The 18853-nt window shown below is 35.6% G+C and overlaps 1 protein-coding gene and 1 long non-coding RNA gene across 2 annotated transcripts in view; one reads left to right on the plus strand and one right to left on the minus strand.

Moving 5' to 3' along the window:
- The first annotated feature begins 88 nt into the window (after positions 1-88).
- LOC122135620 lies at positions 89-1862 on the plus strand. Its single transcript, XR_006153625.1, has 2 exons — positions 89-1010; positions 1142-1862. It is a non-coding gene; the product is annotated as an uncharacterized LOC122135620 (long non-coding RNA).
- A 705-nt stretch (positions 1863-2567) lies between these two features.
- The window catches only part of LOC109062060 (genetic suppressor element 1-like), a 51111-nt gene continuing 34825 nt past the window's right edge, over positions 2568-18853 (minus strand). Inside the window, exons 4-16 of the mRNA XM_042715924.1 lie at positions 16555-16718; positions 16264-16464; positions 13854-14021; positions 11818-12140; positions 10711-11005; positions 9283-9779; positions 8132-8244; positions 7779-8052; positions 5884-5982; positions 5474-5797; positions 5133-5387; positions 4713-4816; positions 2568-3493 (exon numbers count right to left, since the gene is read on the minus strand). Of these exons, the coding sequence (XP_042571858.1) occupies positions 3356-3493; positions 4713-4816; positions 5133-5387; positions 5474-5797; positions 5884-5982; positions 7779-8052; positions 8132-8244; positions 9283-9779; positions 10711-11005; positions 11818-12140; positions 13854-14021; positions 16264-16464; positions 16555-16718 (2955 nt within the window). The 3' untranslated portion in view covers positions 2568-3355. The remainder of the gene's footprint in view (positions 3494-4712; positions 4817-5132; positions 5388-5473; positions 5798-5883; positions 5983-7778; positions 8053-8131; positions 8245-9282; positions 9780-10710; positions 11006-11817; positions 12141-13853; positions 14022-16263; positions 16465-16554; positions 16719-18853) is intronic.

Genomic DNA, 18853 nt, shown 5'->3' on the forward strand with positions numbered 1-18853 from the left:
TGGGAATACACAGGGTCACGTGGTCCTGCTCACCTGCGCGCTTCTTTGAACAGGTAAGCGTGCGTTCACAATCACATACCGCGCTCGTGTGTTAAACACAGCTGGGAGATGCAGTACAAGGATCTCGAGACGCGTTTTTTCTTTAAAGCTTTAACTATTTTTGACCTGACACGATTTGTTTGCGACGCAACGTATTTGACGCTTGTCTGACGCATTATCAGTGACTTAAAATAGCGCAGACGGAACGCAAGGAGTTACGCGTCCGGTCTCGAATGAAGCATCAGCAGAGAGTTGAGGTCTGAGGATATCTAGAAGCAGCAGTGACAGTTCACAGAGCCTAACAAGTCTGTGGTGACCACTAGCATCTAAAAATTCATTTGTATAGGCCTGTAAAAAGTATAAATCCAATTTAAAAGTTAATATTTTTTGTCAGCTGCCCAGTTCATTGAGGAAAAATCATATTAAACACACAATATTTCATCTTATTACACCAACAGCTCGGAATCTGAATGAACTCGTGAACCTGATCAGCTCGGTCCAGTGAATCACTTTTTACATCGTTTATATTTATACATGAAGGCCAATTTTAACTTTAAAATGTAACTTCCAAATGCTTGGGATGAGTATTTTCCTTTCTTTTTTTTCAGGTCAGATCAGATATATTTATATAATTAATTATTTACAACAGTTATTGGTTCACTGAGTTCGGACTGAATGAATCTGATTCCTGAGTGAATCACGTGTGAATCGGATTTATTAAAAAGATCCGGCTCGAAAGAATGATTCGTTCATTTGTTCATCCGACATGAAGTTGGTTAGGGTGGATGCTCAGTGATTAATAACTTACGTTTTAGTCTGTTTTTTCACAAAAAAACTATTATATGGCTTCAGAAGAATAGTTCATTAGTCACATGTGCCACTTTTATGATACTCTAATAGGACTTTGTCATCATAAATTCACTTTATGCACTCTTGGAAGAAAGCTATAGAGGTTTGGAAATGACATGAGGGTGAGTAAATGATGTTATATATTCATTTCTGGGTGAAACAGACTATAAACATTCTAGCAAATGATGTTAGGATGTTGTGAAGTTAATTTACTGCTGCTGTTATGGTGAAACCTCTGCAAATGTTTGTACAGACTGAGTACTTTCAACACAGGCAGTGTATTGTTTCCAAGCTGTGGATCGGAAAGGACCTGAATGACCTGCTGAACAAGATGAAGGTGGCCTTCAGGTCTGGGAAGGCTGACGGACTGAACACACGTGGTGCTGAAGAAGATGCATTGTGATCAAAAACACTGCAGGGGATGAACTGGAGTACAACCAACAGAACAATGTGGAGCAGGTTAGGAGGAAACAAACACTGCCCGAAAAACAGCCTGGTAACCTTCATTAGCAAACACAAACTGACTGCAAGTTACTCTGGCTCACTTGGAGAGTGCATGGATAATATAAAAACAACAATATACAGTAAAACAAAAAGCATATATCAAGTTTATTTTGTTGCTTTGTAAATCATAGTCAAGAAACAACTGAAAAATCACGTTACTCTTGTGAATGAGTCATGTTACTTCATTCATTGCTTGAGAGTTTTTGTAGACAAAATATGGCAAGAAATGAATTTTTCAAACTTTACTCTTTTATCAGCATATACACAGATATATCCATAAATAAGTATTTCTACCTTCAACGAATAATATATTAACTCACATTTCATTCCACTAAAAATTACAACTAAAACATTTTACAGGTTTCTTTTTTTTTCCTTTCTCCACAACCACAGCTGTTCCATTTCTTTTCCGTTTCCTACAAACAGATTTTTCATAAGCCATTCTTGTTTTAAACAATATGCAGTAATAACAACAGGTCTTCAGGTCCGTGTTTTAAGTGTCATAAAGGAAAAGTGGAGGAAAGACATCTTGACACAGATATTTCTCAACTTGTGGCATTGGAAATTTCTTTAAAATTATCGGCTTTAGATTACAATAATATAATGATAATGTTTTTTTAATAACTGCTGCTGTACAAAACATTGTGGCACTAATTTCTGTATAAAATGACTTCTCGTGGCAGCTAGGCTGAAAATTAAATCATATTGGCCAAGTTATACATAAAACATTTGGGTAACACTTTATAATTACTTTCATGATTATAATAAGTCCATAACAGACTGTATTTAACAAGCATAAATGTTTAACAGAATGATGATTTATAGGGGCCCATTTGTGCCATTACATAATCATTTTAGAAATAAAGTAATACAGAAATCAATAATTAATTCAATTTATAAATTAAACAGCAAATATAATATTCAGTTGATTGGTATTGTTATTCTCTGGTATTATTTGATATCCTGAGCTGCTACATTTTGATTTTATTTATTTTATATATATATATATATATAAAATATATATATTATAATATAATTATGTATATATTTTTGGTACATGAACTGCTGATCTGCTAAATATTATATGCTGTTACTCAAAAATAAAAGAAATTATAAACTAATAATTGAATGTACATGAACTGCTGATCTGCTAAATATTATATGCTGTTTGTCAGTAATGAAAGTTATTATAAAGTAATTCCCACATTGGATCGGTTTATTTTAGTGTCCATTTTCAAATAGCCACGTACTGGTTGATGATAGATGTGGCATTGAAATCTTGGTTTGGTGGGAGATGAAGAGAGAATAGCAAAACATACTGGAAAGAGCACTAGACAAACACTTTCATGACTTTCAGACAATTACAATTAATAAACTAAAACCTTTTCTTAGAGATTTTGAAATGAAAACTCAATTCAACCCACTTCTTTCTCCAACATTTCTCCTAATCTGACCAGCAGTACCTCATCAACACATTTTTTTTTCCCCTGCAAAAAGCATTAAAATATTTATATTCCAAATTACAGTCCTTTTCATAATTAATCATTAATAATAAAAACATACAAAAATGTGATTTGACAGTATTTTACACAATCGTATTCTTTTAAAATCTGTATAAATATGAAAGCATTTGAACTAAATTCCACATCGGCTCATCCTCCAGAACAAGAGTTTTGTAGCGAATGTCTGAGAGATCAGTTGTAAGTGCATGTCCAGCTCTGGGTTGGTTTTCTGCACCTCTTGGCAAGCGTCCTGTCAAATGTCGTCCGTGTGTCAAGTAATGGATATTTAAGATGGCTCTTAAATGCCTGTTTTGTTATATCTAGTGGTTGGACTTGTAGTGCAGTGAGTCACAGTGAGGCACCAGATAATGAACAATAGCTTGTCTATCTTCTTCATGCCAAAGCTGAAATCATCACATGTTCTCATGTGAGGCCGCATTGATCTCGGTCACTCTGTACGGTCACCTCAGTGAAGGTCTCTTGTAGTATCCTCTGTGCCAGTTCAATAACGGCAATGTCAAACATTTCTTGATGTGCTCCAGTTCGGCCTGCATACGATCTCTCTTTAGTGCCAGATTGTGCTTCTGTGCCAGCAGGTCCTAGTTATCGGGGGAAAAGAGAAAACATACATACATACATAGTTTGTTTAAACAATTTTTATTCAAAATTCCCAAAATAATCCATTGACAATTGGTAGATTTCAAAGCTGACACAAGGGGGCGCTAACATTTCTGTTAATGTAATTTTGTCAACAAGAACAAATATTGGCCAGAGTTTCCCTTACAATACAGTAACTCGCTGCTTAGCTACCTCAGTGCGCTGCATCACTGGAGAAATTAACTAGCTAATTACAACGGTTTCCAGAACCCATAGTAACTTTGACTCAGTCAATCGTTCATCCACGTTGGTTCAAATATATAAAAATGCCGTTAAAAATGACGTCACGCAGATGCTTCGGCTAAGTTTGGGATCGAATTAAAGTCAGATATTGCTGTAAATAACGAACGTGTCATCCAAAAACCACTTCGCTACTTTTTGTTCTCGGTTGCAAAAAAAGAAAAAAGAAAAAAAAAAATTACATTTCTTTTTTAAATTTAAATCATTACTCAAGTTGTTTCAATTTTTTATACATAAGCAGCTATTCAAAAAGATGGTGAATGTTGTAAATATTATAAATTGTATAAAATGATATAATAATGATAATATTTATAATATTTATACAAAATATAAATCTAATAAAATGATATATATAATTTATATAATACCCCCCACACACACACACAATCATTACGATTACATGGTTATTACATGTTAATTTATTTAAATGTTATATAAATATTGTATATAAAATTATAATTTATAATATTTAACATTCTATATATATATATATATATAGTATATATATATATATATATATATATATAATATATTATATATATATATATATATATAAAATCTGAGGGATTGCAATGGAAGTGAATTTAAAACCAATAAAATACTCAATAAAATGCATTTCCATCTTCCATTATTCGCATTAATCCTTTTTCACACAAGTCAAAAACCATCTCAAGTGAGCGTAAAAACTTTTTTGCGAATTAAGGCATCCATCACTCGATTCTGATGCGATACTTCAAAATGCACAAAAAAGCAGGGTGATGGAAACCCAGCTAATGAAAGAGCCACAAGATGTAAACAATGTGTGTGAAGAAATGCTTACTAACCGTTTCTGTCTAAAAATAATAAAACTTAAAAAAATTATAATCTTTAAAAAAAATTGATTTGCAATAATATACAAATACAAACATAATATGCTCTTACCCTCATGCTTTGAGAAAGCTGCTCAGATGTCAGAGAGAGATTGTAATGCTGCGTCTCCAGACGTCTACACTCGCTCTGGAGAACCTGCTGCTCTACACTTCTCTCTAAGAGAGAGAGAGAGAGAGAGAGAGAGAGAGAGAGGGAGAGGGAGAGAGAGAGAGAGAGATGAGCAATACATGTTGGTGTTAATGAATATACAGTTGCTGGTAGCTATTGACCTCCGCAATATTTTTTTCCATACTATAGAAGTCAGTAGGGACCATCATCTGTTTGGTTACAAACATTTTTCAAATGATTTTCTTTTGTGCTCAACAGAAGAAAGAAGCTCATTACTGGTTTGAAACGACTCCACCAAAGACCACCATGTTTTCTTTATATCCAAATAACATCTATTTGAATCTCAAAGTGCCATCAACGTACCCTGCATGTACTCCTCGTACGCCTCAAATATCGACTCGATCCCTTTCCACCTGGGACTGAACGACTCCTCTTCCTCGTCTTCATCCGAACTGACGCCCTCCTCAGCTGAGAAGTCATTCCTCATGCCTGGAGAGTCACGTTGGGCTGATATTTGGCAGGAGTGGCCATTGCTTTGTCCATTAGGGAGTGTGTTTATCGCCCTCTGGAGGGCTGGAGGTGGAAGCGCAGGGGGCTCAAACTGCTCATTCGCTCCATCTGATGGGATACAAACGCAAAAAACATTAAGCAAAATTTCTCCGGCTGTGTTTCTCAAATTTGACTACAGAGGGAGCCATCGGCACCTTTCTGTTTCTGCTGGGATATTTGAGTGGACTGCAGCACGGACTGATGGAAGTGCTGAACGAACTCCTCAGAGTTTATTCGCTCCCAGACGGGGAGTTTTACTCCGTTCAGTCCAGGTGGCTGGTCCTTGGGTCGGGCGAGGGACTGCTGAGCGCTTGTCTGCAGGCCCGGGCCTCTTCTGCTGGGGGACGTCATGTTGGGTTGGCCTTGAGTGTGGAGAGGAGCCAGTGGTGGCGGGTCTTGAGGCGGAAGAGGGTTTTCATGCGAGTGATTTTGGGGTTCAGGGTGAACATTACTGACTGACTGATTGAGATGTGACACAGCTGTATGATGGGGAAAAGCAGAGATCAGCACAAACGCCAAAACCTGGTCCTTTGTTTAAAGCTGTTTCGGTATGTGTTGTTCTTACCAGACACTGAAGTGGACGTATCTGTGGCGTATCTGAGGGTGTCCAAAGTAACAGTCTTTTGTTTGATGGCTTCCAGCAAGTCCATGATCTTTTTATTCTCTGAGGTAATTAAAAAATAAAAATAAATAAATAAAACCTAATTGGTCAAACTGTGATACACCCAGCCTTTAAAACAAATTCTTGTCAAATATTGTAATTCTCAAGTTGTATCTCCAGAAGTCCCTGAATTCTATAAATGCTAAACATCTATATTTTTTTTTGTCATTTATTACTGCCCTTCAGAAGCTACAGAAGATACTTGCATATATTTATAAATGTTTACATTTGTTTATTTCATTTCTTATATTAATATTTATTTACAATTGCATTTTATAAAATGTGTGGAATTTTATTATTAAAAAAATATATATATATACATATATATATATATATATATTATATATATACAGGTCATCTCATAAATTAGAATGTCGTGGAAAAAGTTCATATTATTTCATTAATTCAACTCAAATGTGTGAAACGCGTGTATTAAATAAATTCATGCACACAGACATGAAGTATTTTAAGTCTTTGGTTCTCTCAACAAATTAGAATACTTCATAAGACCAATAAAAAAAACACATTTTAGTGAATTGTTGGCCTTCTGGAAAAGTATGTTCATTTACTGTACATGTACTCAAGACACTTGGTAGGGGCTCCTTTTGCTTTAATTACTGCCTCAATTCAGCGTGGCATGGAGGTGATCAGTTTGTGGCACTGCTGAGGTGGTATGGAAGCCCAGGTTTCTTTGACAGTGGCCTTCAGCTCATCTGCACTTTTTGGCCTCTTGTTTTTTTATTTTCCTCTTGACAATACCCCATAGATTCTCTATGGGGTTCAGGTCTGGTGAGTTTGCTGGCCAGTCAAGCACACCAACACCACGGTCATTTAAACCAACTTTTGGTGCTTTTGGCAGTGTAGGCAGGTGCCAAATCCTGCTGGAGAATGAAATCAGCATCTTCAAAAAACTGGTCATAATAAAGAAGCATGAAGTGCTCCGAAATGTCTTGGTAAACGGGTGCAGTGACTTTGGTTTTCAAAAAACACAATGGACCAACAACAGCAGATGACATTGCACCCCAAATCATCACAGACTGTGGAAACTTATCACTGGACTTCAAGCAACTTGGGCTATGAGCTTCTCCACCCTTCCTCCAGACTCTAGGACCTTGGTTTCCAAATGAAATACAAAAATGCTCTCATCTGAAAGTAGACTTTGGACCACTGGGCAACAGCCCAATTCTTCTTCTCCTTAGCCCAGGTAAGACACCTCTGACATTGTTTGTGTGCTTACCCTCCTGTGATGAACAGCCAGCTTCTTTAGCAATGAAGACGACAACTGTAGCACTCTGTGAACAGTCAGCTTCTTTAGCAATGAATGTTTGTGGCTTACCCTCCTTGTGAAGGGTATCAATGAGTGTCTTAACCTGGACAACTGTCAGATCAGCAGTCTTCCCCATGATTGTGTAGCCTAGTGAACCAAACACGATGAAAGACCATTTGAAAGGCTCAGGACACCTTTGCAGGTGTTTTGAGTTGATTAGCTGATTGGCATGTCATCATATTCTAATTTGTTGAGATTGAATTGGTGGGTGAGTTGTTAAATGTGAGCCAAAATCATCACAATTTATTAAAAGAACCAAAGACTTAAACTACTTCAGTCTGTGTGCACTGAATTTATTATTAATATATATATATACATATATATAATTATAAAGTGTGTACATACTTTGTCTTTCCATAATATTTATGTATAAAGTGTTATTAGTGTTATTGTTATAGGTAAAGTTCTCCAGCCTCTTCAATGCTGGTCATGTGACTGTGACAGTATAAGGTATGTTTGTGTGTGTACATACTTTGTCTTTCTTCCAGACGGACATGGCTGAGGTCGAACATGCTGAGGAAGTGTTTCTTGTCGTCCAGTTCATCAGTGCGGTCCATCTCCTCTGGGGTGAAGCGCGTGCTGAGCGGAGGATGAGGAGGAGACGGAGTCTTACGTTTGCTCGGCACGGCTGAGGGTGAAGGGACTCGCTCCTGCAGCATCATCCTCCTCTTCCTCCTCTTCATCTGCAGCAGCTCATCCCGCTTAGAGAGAGTCGTCAGTCCAAACAAACACAGAAACTCTGTCTTCTGCAGAGAGAAAAGACCACAGTGGCTGTGAGAGAGTTTTCATGACAGCTGTTTTGACTGATGAAATGTGTCACTGTACCTCTGTAGATGTGTCTAGCTTGAGAGGAGGCTGCTGAGCGACTCTTCTGAGATGAGCTCGAACTTCCTCCTCATCGCTCTCATCATAGGAGTCATCTAATTCATAGTAATAACCTGAAACAGGCAGAAGATTATTACAAAACAACTGAAAGACACAGTATGGATGGATGGAAGAATACATTTGAGTATAGAGCAGATATATATCAGTTGATACTGGATATTCAATTGTGCAGCTTATTTTCTCTATTTTTATATTTAGATCACATTTGCCATCATCTAATGCTCACTTAAAGTTAATCCTCAAAAACACTAAAAAAAAAAACACAAAAAAACACATAAAAATGCAACATTTAACAAATGATCAAACGGTCTTACAGTACATTAAAATAAATCTAAACTTAAATATAAACAAAATATATAAATAACACATTTATAAATATATATTTTGTAATATAAATATATATTTTGTAATATATTTATAAACAAAAAAAAATACAAAAAAATTTAAATCTAAACTTAAATATAAACAAAATATATAAATAACACATTTATAAATATATATTTTGTAATATATTTATAAATTAAATAAATTTCTAAAATAAACTATATAGATAACAAAAACTGTTATATTAGCCAAAATAACTGATATGGTATTGTGAATTTCTAAATATAATCACATAATAAACAACTATTTTCATGCAAACTTTTACAAAACTTTTCCAAATTTTTTTCTATAATGTTATATTATATATTTATATATTAAATTAAATTTTTTAGCATACCATATACAGTATATTACATAAACAAATACATAAATAATTTTTTCTCCATCTTCAGAATTTTTTTCTATAATGTTATATTATATATTAACATATCAAATTGAATATATTACAAAACCATAAACAATATAATAAATAAAAATTATTTATTTAATAATGATAACTTAATAATTATTATTATTTATTTAATAAATACAATTTATTTATTTACTTATATTTTCTTCACCCTCAGGACTCTCTGATAGGCAGGTAGGTAAATAAACACATAAATAAATAAATTTTCTCCACCTTCAGAACTGCTAGATAAATTGACATACATCTTAAGGAACATGTTTTGTTTAACAGTCTTATTTTCTACTCTCCCACTCCACACCTTTCTCTCTGGCTTCCCTCCGTTTCTTCTCCTCCAGGTCAAGCTTGCTGACAAGTCTCCTGTGCTGCTGGAGAGCCTGGTCATACACCATCATGGGGTCTGTCCTCTCTAGAGCCGGCCCCTGGGATGGCCTGTTGTCTGCAGATTGTCCCGATTGGGAGAAGGCGGCCCTCTGCTGGTTCAGGAAGCTGCAGGTGGATTTCTCCAGCTCCGCCAGGTATTTGCCAGGCTCCAGGAGGCTGCTGACCCGCATGGTGGAGGGCCTGACGTCCTCCTCAGGAGGTTTTGGTCTGCTGTGGCCTGAGTAAGGACGGATGTGGGACAGAGGGCGGTCAGAGGGCGAGTTGAGGAGGGACACGGGGTTCCAGAAGCTGCTGGGAGCAGGAGAAGAGGGGTGCTGGTCCCGAGGGAGAGTTTTGGGGGTGATGAGAGGTGGCGGCGCCCCCAGAGGTTGAGGCATGTCTCTGACACCCCTGTCATGATGGTGTGTGCTGTACCTGAAACACAGAAAACATTTCTACAGAGCACCACTAGAGGGCACAATCATAACACACAATGGAAAGATATGGGGCGTGCCATACAGGGGAAAAAATCTCACTTTTTTCATCAGTCACATAATTAGTATTTTGCTGAGTGTGTTTTTGCGTTGCTACACTGGCTGGTTTAAGCCTGCCATGGACAGATGATCTGACTCCCAAAGCTTTGCAGTCTTCATTTTCTGTGCAATATTCAGTTCACAGCACGTTTCCACTATGAGGCCATATTTTTCCCCATAAACTGACTTTTAAAGGCCATTTTTACCTTTATACGAGCAATATTTTTGCCACCCTAAATTGACTTAAAAGGTGTATTTTTACCCCTATAAGGGAATTTTTTGCCTTTTAAGGTGCATTTTTATGTTACAAGAGCAATTTTTTTCTTTTTTTTACCTTTATGAGCTTATGTACAGCTTATTTAGCTTTATTTACAATTTCTCTACTCTTTTAGATGTATGCATCATCTTCTATGTCAAATTCATTTACTAACCACTACATTAATTTAGAATAATAAAACACTATCGACCAATTAAATAAAATCATATCAACAAAATAAATTTTTGCACTGCAGAAGTGGCACAGAAGCTGCATCTAAAGCAGCATTAAGATATTTCACACTGCAATTACAAATGCATAAATACTGCTGTGAGATTATTATTTGTTTGTCAAACAACAATTTTGTTTGGAACTATATTAGATGGCAAAATAGAGACAATAACGTGTCTAAAATGTGTAAAAAGTAACTCACAATAATAACTCCTTGTTTACTGAATCTATATCACGCAGTGAAATCTTCACTCTCAAGACAAAAATCAGCTTCCACATCGTTAAAAAAAACAATTGTGATATCACACACCCCTAACATGTGATTTTGTTTTCCTTTAACACCTACCTGTGAGTCTCTCTGTGTTCAGCGTTTCGACTGACATCCTGCTGCTTGTCTTGCTGTTGAAACTCCTGGCCGTGTCTGTCCCCTTTCTCCACCTTCAGCGCTCTCTGTCTGGCGAGCCATCTGTCGTCGTCCTCCTGCCGCTGGAGCATCATGGGAGTTACCATGGGCCTGTGGCTCTTCCCAAACTGGACGCTTGAAGAGAGGCCAGGGCCTGAGGTTGAGATGGATGAAGGACCTCCTGAGGATGAGTATGGACCAGACTGAGGCATGAGCAGCGGCGTTTCTTTGGGTTTGTCTGTATTGAGAGATGACAGATGCAAAAATGAACAAACATGTGCTTCTCAAAGCAGAACATCTATAAGGATTTCATTTATATGTAGTAAACATACTAGAAGGACCAAAATAGCAACATCTTTCATGATACATTATTATGAAGGAACACTGTTGTAACTTATTAAAAAAAAAATTATTTGTAGATTTTTAATTTTAATTTTACTTTAGTTAGTAATTTTGTCATTATTCGTTTATTTTTTTAATATATCTTTTTTAATATTATTGAATTCAAATAAATTTGTATCTACCCATTACATTTTACATACATTTTAATTGGCGATGAGCAATGCAATCAGTTACTGAAGCTGCATGTAATACGAGTTTTCAAAAAGAAATGAAACACAGGATTGCAGCTCAGAGTGAATATCAATCATAATTTAAATGTTGAATATTCATGAACCCAGCTGCATGAAATGTGCAATAAGTAACTTATGTTCACAAGTAAATAATGTGAAGGATGTCTTAAAACAGAGATATTGCACCATTATATTAACTGGATTTAAATATATGCATTAGGCCTCTTAGGTACGATTTTTTTTTTATATATAATACTTTTATGAAAACATTAAATTATTCAAAAGTGACAACAAAGGCATTTATAATGATATAAAAGTTTTCTATTTCAAATCAATGCTAAATCTCGAAAATTTTACATCCCATTCACTTTCATTGTAACAGCTGGAACATTCTTCAAAGTATCTTCTGTTGTGTTTTACAGAAGGAAAATGTTAATATTGTTTGTTTTGTTATGTTTTTGGATCTACTGTATCATACCAGGTCTGTTAGCAGCGAGTCTTTCCTCCAGCTTGCCTCGTTCCTTCACGGGCTGCCGGTGTGTGTACGGATAAGACTGTGAGATCAAGTGTTGGCTGGCCGGCGGCTCGTGGCTCAGGTGGCGTTTCTCCACAGCCTTGACCGCCTGGATGTCTCTGCCTCGCTCTTTTTTAATCTCCAGCTCTCTTTCCTTCTCTCGCTCTCGCTCTTTCTCTCTCTGCACCTCCTGTTCCCACTGCCGCTCTCGTTCGATTTCACGCGTCCTCTCCTTCTCTCGCTCTCGTTCCCTCTCCTGCTGGCGAAGCTCCTCTTCCATCTGCAGCCTGTGGAGGGTCGAAACACACACAAGCACACAAATGGTGTGAGATGCAACACTCTCAACAGGAACAAGCAGAATACAGTCAGCGAGAGGCTGCAGGAACACAGGAGAGTGTTGATGATGTTTGGTACGGAGGACGAGGAAGACTGCGAGAGCGTGTTTGTGTGTGTCAAGGTGACGTGTGTGTGTGTGTGTGTGTGTGATATATGGGAGAATATCATATGATGATGTCGGAATGATCATATTTACACAAATAATTATCACTCGGGGCGTCAATTAAAGAATCGCTGAGTAGAGTTTAATGTTATGCAAATGAGCATCGTTGTGACATGGCAACAGCCAATAGGAGAGCAGACAGTGAAGTTCATGTGGTTTGCATATATAATGCAGCATATATTACTAGATTTTTATTTACTGAAGAAAGTATGCGTGCTTGCGAGACAGTAAACAAATTGTGGTGAAGTTTTTGGTAAAAATATGGTCAAAGTTGGGAATATATATAAATATAGGAAAGAGAAAGATAGCAGGTTAATAGAAATATTCAATATAGATGGAAAAACTGATAATAGGTAAAAAGAGAAATTAATTATTACACATTAAATATTACAAAAGACATCGTTGCGGTCAGTTTTTATTAGCTGAAATTTAATTTAACTTTGTTCTAAAAAAAACAAAAAACTGGTAAATTAGCCTTAGATGATATTGCCATTAATAATTACTGTATATTCCATAAAATATTTAATTCATATATTTTTTAAATGAATATATTAATTTATAAAATGTAATTGTTAAATGTCATTAAATATGGCATTAAATATAAATAAATATTACTTTAAAAAGTTACATTTAAATTAAATGTAATAAAAAATACATAAAGTAAATTGATAATAAATAGATAATAAAAATCTTGAACATCCATTACATGTGTAGTATGAATAGATGCATAAAATAATTACAATTAATTAAATAATTAATAACTGTATTTAATAAATGTAATTTAATCTATGTAATTATATAGATATTACATATATCATTATAATATTCTTAAAATTAATCACATAATTTTAAAATAAAAAACACTGGTATAAATATAATTATAAATATAAATGATAAAAATCTAAATTCTATATAAATATAGAATAATTATATGTATCAAATATTATAATGGGTTTAGTGAGATGCATTTGAGGTATTAATTTAATTGAAGTAGGCTACATATAATACATAGATTAATCAAAATAAAATAATAAAATATTTAATATTCAACCAAGTATTAAATTAATATAATAAATTAATATTAATATCATAATATATTAAAATAATTTATATTAATACAATAATATACATTTTAAAATGTTATCAAATATGATAAAATATAAGTATACTGCATAAAATGTTATACATTTAAATGATGTTATAAAATTAAACTAAATTATCTACAAAACAATGCAGATTATTAGAGTATGTTTTACAAGGAAATACCATTTCAGTTTTTATACGTCAGCGTTTCATGTTTAATTCAGTGTGTTACATGCTGTCTCTCTGTAATTTACTAGCAATTTCTGAGTGAAATTGTTTCTACGCTATTTTTTTTTTCAGTGTTGTCTTTATCAGTTGGTGAAGATGACAAAAAAGGGATTCAGTGCGCAAGCTGCAGACATTATAATTATCCAGTCCATCTTGAACATGTGTAGTGTGTGTGTGTGTGTTGATGTACCTCTCGGAGTGCAGCGCTGACAGCGACTGGTGTGTGATGTCAGGAGGGTAGAAGACGCTGGGCATGGGCAGGTGCACAGCAGACGGGTGGAGGGCCGGCAGGGTTGCCCCCTCTGGAAGCGGGTAGTAATGCGAGCGGAGAGCGGACAGTCTGTAATAATCCTCCATCCTGATCAGCCACAGGAAGCAGAGACAGAGACAGCAGCTAATTAGTGCCTCCATAAATAACCAGCTCGTTCATTAACCTCTGCTCTCTGGCCTCCGACGTGAACAGCACTGCCTATTTCTGTCACTGCTGTCTCACCACCAAGACACACACTGAGGGTGTTATTCATACAGACAGAGAGAGAGAGATGACAAAAGAGGATCAAACCGAGAGACTGAATATATATTTGACAAAACAGGACATTTCCTGTGCTTTTCAAACTGTCAGACTGTGTGGACATCCACAAACAAAGTCCAGATTATTTTACACGCTCTCACTAAACATACAAATTAAAGTTTTTTTGCTACTGTACCTTTAAGACATTGCCTTTGTTCTGATTGGCTGAACTCTGAATACTGAATAGATGTTGATATGTAAATGTAGGCAGTCATAATGTTCTCATGGTTTTTGCAGCTTCGTTTCAGTATTTGATCTGAATGGTCTGAAATTTGTTTGTCTTTGTCTTGCCATAGAGAAATACTCACTTTTGGAGTGTTTTTTGGTAATGGACTGACAAATCTAGCATACAAAAACAACAGACTTGTCAGTCATACATACATCCGTTCTGATATGTGTGTGTATTTTGTCTCAAGATCTTGTGTCTCAGACAGCAGTAGTTCATCTGTGTGTGTGTGTGTGTGTGTGTGTGTGTGTCCAAGCCTGAGGTTCACTTCCCTCATTAAAGCCATTAAATCATGTGCAGGAGACGAGACTGCATGCCAAACATTCACACACAGAACAGCTAAGCTGATCTGATGGTTTAGAGTCACACAAATATATTAATACAGTTTGAAATACTTCATGCCATTTCTTTATTATCTGGCTTTTCAACTATAATACACGCTGAGAGAAAAGCATCACCAAAAAACTAAACAAAAATCCCTATAAAGCAAGTAACCATCTTTGGTGGTGTAACACTGAGATCAGATATCTGGGCTCACAACCAAACATTTGAATCATCTATCAGCAACTATCAGCAATGTGATAACTGTGGTGTAATATAAGCAACGACCAGATCAGAGGACACGTACAAAAATAGTTACTGAGATAAACATTTACATGTATGCATTTGGCAGATATTATCCAAAGCATTTTTCACACATTTTTACCCTGAGAATGAATTTAGCGACGAACACATGACATTAACGCTGTTAGTACCATGTTATGCTGTTAACAGGCAAAAACTATAAGTCTGTGAGGTGCATTTCACTGGGTAAACATGTATTCGATTGAATACAACCTGGCGTGACCAAATAAACCCAGTGCAAAATTCTTACTGAAATTACTAGATTTTGTCTGTGAAAATTGTGAAAGCAACATTGAATGCCACTGCTTGATTTTTTTTTTATACTACTTAGCTTGTCCACAAGGTGGCGCCACTGTATGATGGCGACGAAGGAGACGGAATATCAAACTAATGTAGACACAACAACAATCAGCGTCTTTGAGACGGTTAAGAGATACACACAATTTTAGTTTAAAAAAGTATGAAAATATATTTATCGCTTATAACTTCTGGAGAGAAATAACGCAAATACTAGACAAGGATGAATCTTTCTAGTGTGCATGTGGAGCGTCTGTGTTGGATTATACTATGAAAGTCTGTGCATTAGTCTATTGCAAACTCTAGTTTGCATCAAAAGTATTTGCGTCAAAATCAAAGTATACTTTGGACAAAATTTGGCGAAATTTCGGTCCATTGTCTATTATCAGAAATCGCTATCAATCCAAGAATCTTTCTGCAGGACAACGTGGTGAATATGCATGACCAAATGAACCCAATGCGAAATCTGCATGGGGAAATTTTTTTCTGGATTGCGTAGATTCCTACTGAAATGACTAAATTTATTTGTCCACAAGGTGGCGCCACTGTCCGGGTCGTTGTTTCATAGTTAAAAAAAAAGGGACAGAAGATGGAACCACAACAAACCGAGACGATTAACAAAAACTTTCAACTCCAGTTTATAAGAGTACGAAAATATATTTATCGTGCATAACTTCTAGAGAGAAATAGCGCAAATACTGGACAAGGATGAATATTTCTAGCGCGCATGTGATGACTGCTTGCGTTTGCGCATGCTATCAAACAGAGTAGTGTTCGGCTGCATGCATAAGCTAAGCATTTGCATCAAAACTGAAGTATACTTTAAGATTATACTTTTTTAAAATAGGAAATTGTATTTAATATTCAAACTACAGCACACACCTGTATGAAGCGAGTGAGGGGTGAGGCAAATATCCTGAGTGAAAGTACGCCAGAGCATCAGCTGCAGTTCCTGGGGTGAGCCCTAGAGGGAGCCCTAAAGGCATGCGCAGCTCTTCAGCGGAGGCGTACGGACGAAAGCCATCGCGAACATACTCATCCTGAGCCCCTGCTAGCAGCATATGAGGAACCTGCCGGGACAAGCTGAGAAAGAGAGAGAGGAACACCGGATGAGTGACAGAGCGCTGTAGGATGTGCAGGTGTGAGTATGTGAGTGACAGCCGCTGTACTGACTGGGTCTGCAGACGCGGGTCCTGCATCAGAGCACTCGGGGTCATGCTGAAGGGATGGGCTGAACCCAGGTATGGAGGGAGAGAGAGGGAGGGCTTCTCCTGGCCCGGTAAAGGCCGATCTGGGGCTAAACGCTCATGGCTGGACCCTCTTAATCCTGCATCAGCCTAAAAGAAGAAAAAAACATTTATGTTAAGGCATCATGGGAATATTTTGCAGGTTATTGACCTATATAAATTTTTTTTTTTTTTTTAAAGTCCGGTCAGTGAATTAAATTTTCATGTAAAAAACAAATAAACAAACAAAAAAAAACACAGCTCTGGATCAGTAAATATTGAACAGACGTTACATATGCTGTAGCCATAATCATTTAATATATAAGGTGCTATGTATTTGTTCTCACCAATGCATAGCACCTTATATATTAAAGTGAGAATTAATGTAAACGGATCTATGGCTGCGCTCACACAGTCAGTGTTTGGAACGTCCAAAATAAAGAAAAACATATTTTCAGGTCTTTTCTAAAACGAATGTGCATATCCAAGTACCAAATGTGTACATGTGGTATGTAACAGTTTCCCTTACAGCTTAAATACATGTGAGTATAACCATAATCAATATTTTTTAATGAGATAATATAACATTATGTTAAATTAATTACGGATTTCTTTTAAAAAAAAATTCTTCATTATGATTTTAAGACCGTTGAACCCAGAAAAAGCAAAATAAACTTTAATTCAAATATATATATATATATATATATATTATATATATATATATATATATATAAACATGCTCAATACGGTGTTGTTTTAGGATTATTTATATAGTACTAAAATATTTATTCATATTTTTAATTAATTTTAATTATTAATTTTAATTCTTTTTATATTTTTGGTTTTCATTTTAGTTTGTTTTAGAAATGTGCTTTTGTTATTTTTATTCGTTTTTTTATATTCCTTTATAAATAATCTAATTTTATATCAGTTTTAGTAATTTTAGTACTTCTCAGTTTTAGATTTTATTTTTTTTCTACATTTTTTACATTTTTCATTTTGTATTATTTTAATTTCTGAACTATGCGAACAAATACGTGTGTGAGACAGCAGGACTTAAAATGGACTGAATATATCCAGACATATGTGTGTGTGTGTGTGTGTGTGGTCAAGCCAGGCACAAAGAAGAGAGACAGCAGGACTTAAAATGGACTGAATATATCCAGAGCTTTGGTTCCTCTATCCCGTCCCGTCTCTCTCTCTCCGGGCCGAGCTACAGAAGACTCTTTGTGTAAACAGAGAGAGGCTAGTTTGATCAGGGGAAAAGTGCCTATTGTCTCTCTGATGTCCCCTGACTGCAGAGCTTAATAAACTTACAAAGCCACACAGAACGAGAGCTGAACAAACCATTCATACACACACACACACACTCTTCTGGCATGATCTTGTCGTCGCGCCTGAGAGTCACCGAAATAATGGACATGCAGGACCCCCACAGATCTCCCCATTTGCACTAATCCAGCCCAATTTAAACCCTGCGAGCCCATCAGGACCTCAATCCCTCTTCAGAGCAGAAGTCTGCGGATCAGGAGGTATGGAGAGATGGTTCTGTTTGTATTGATTGGCAAAGATGAAGGAAAAGTCACCGTCATAAACATACGGTTTTCATTTCACGACCAAATGAATGACCTCACGGCATGCTGGACTAGTTACTATTCCTTTGTGCTCATGGCAGATCATAGATTATTTAAATGAACAGAGATTTTAAGACGCCAGACCATCTCTGAAGATTATTTTAAGTCGTATCACCTTTTTTCATCATCGGCTTGTTGGTCAAATGTCATACTGTAGTTCTCTGTGTTCAATAATGAAGAGCTAATAATGTACAATAACTTTATAACTGTATCATTTAATACCATAAATTATTTATAATTTTAATTTACATATATAACATATATTATTTTACAATCTCATATCATTCATTTATAGAAATCATTCATTTCTGTTAAATTAAATGTAAATATATTCTTTTATTTTCCTATATTATCAAATAATAAATATAGTACAGATGAATTGAGCAATCTTGAAAAATGTTAAATTAAATTATTAACTATTCTGTTATCACAATTATTTATTTATTTATTGATTTATTTATTTAAATACAGATACATTTAATACATATTTTAATACATATTAAAATATATTATTATATTAATTATTTTTATTAATATTTTATTTTAAAGTTATAAATCATTATTGTCATATTATCAAATAAATGTTATATATGTGTATATATATAAGATCCA

The sequence above is a fragment of the Cyprinus carpio genome, chromosome A25 (genome assembly GCF_018340385.1).
Source record: "Cyprinus carpio isolate SPL01 chromosome A25, ASM1834038v1, whole genome shotgun sequence".
NCBI classification, from domain to species: domain Eukaryota; kingdom Metazoa; phylum Chordata; class Actinopteri; order Cypriniformes; family Cyprinidae; genus Cyprinus; species Cyprinus carpio.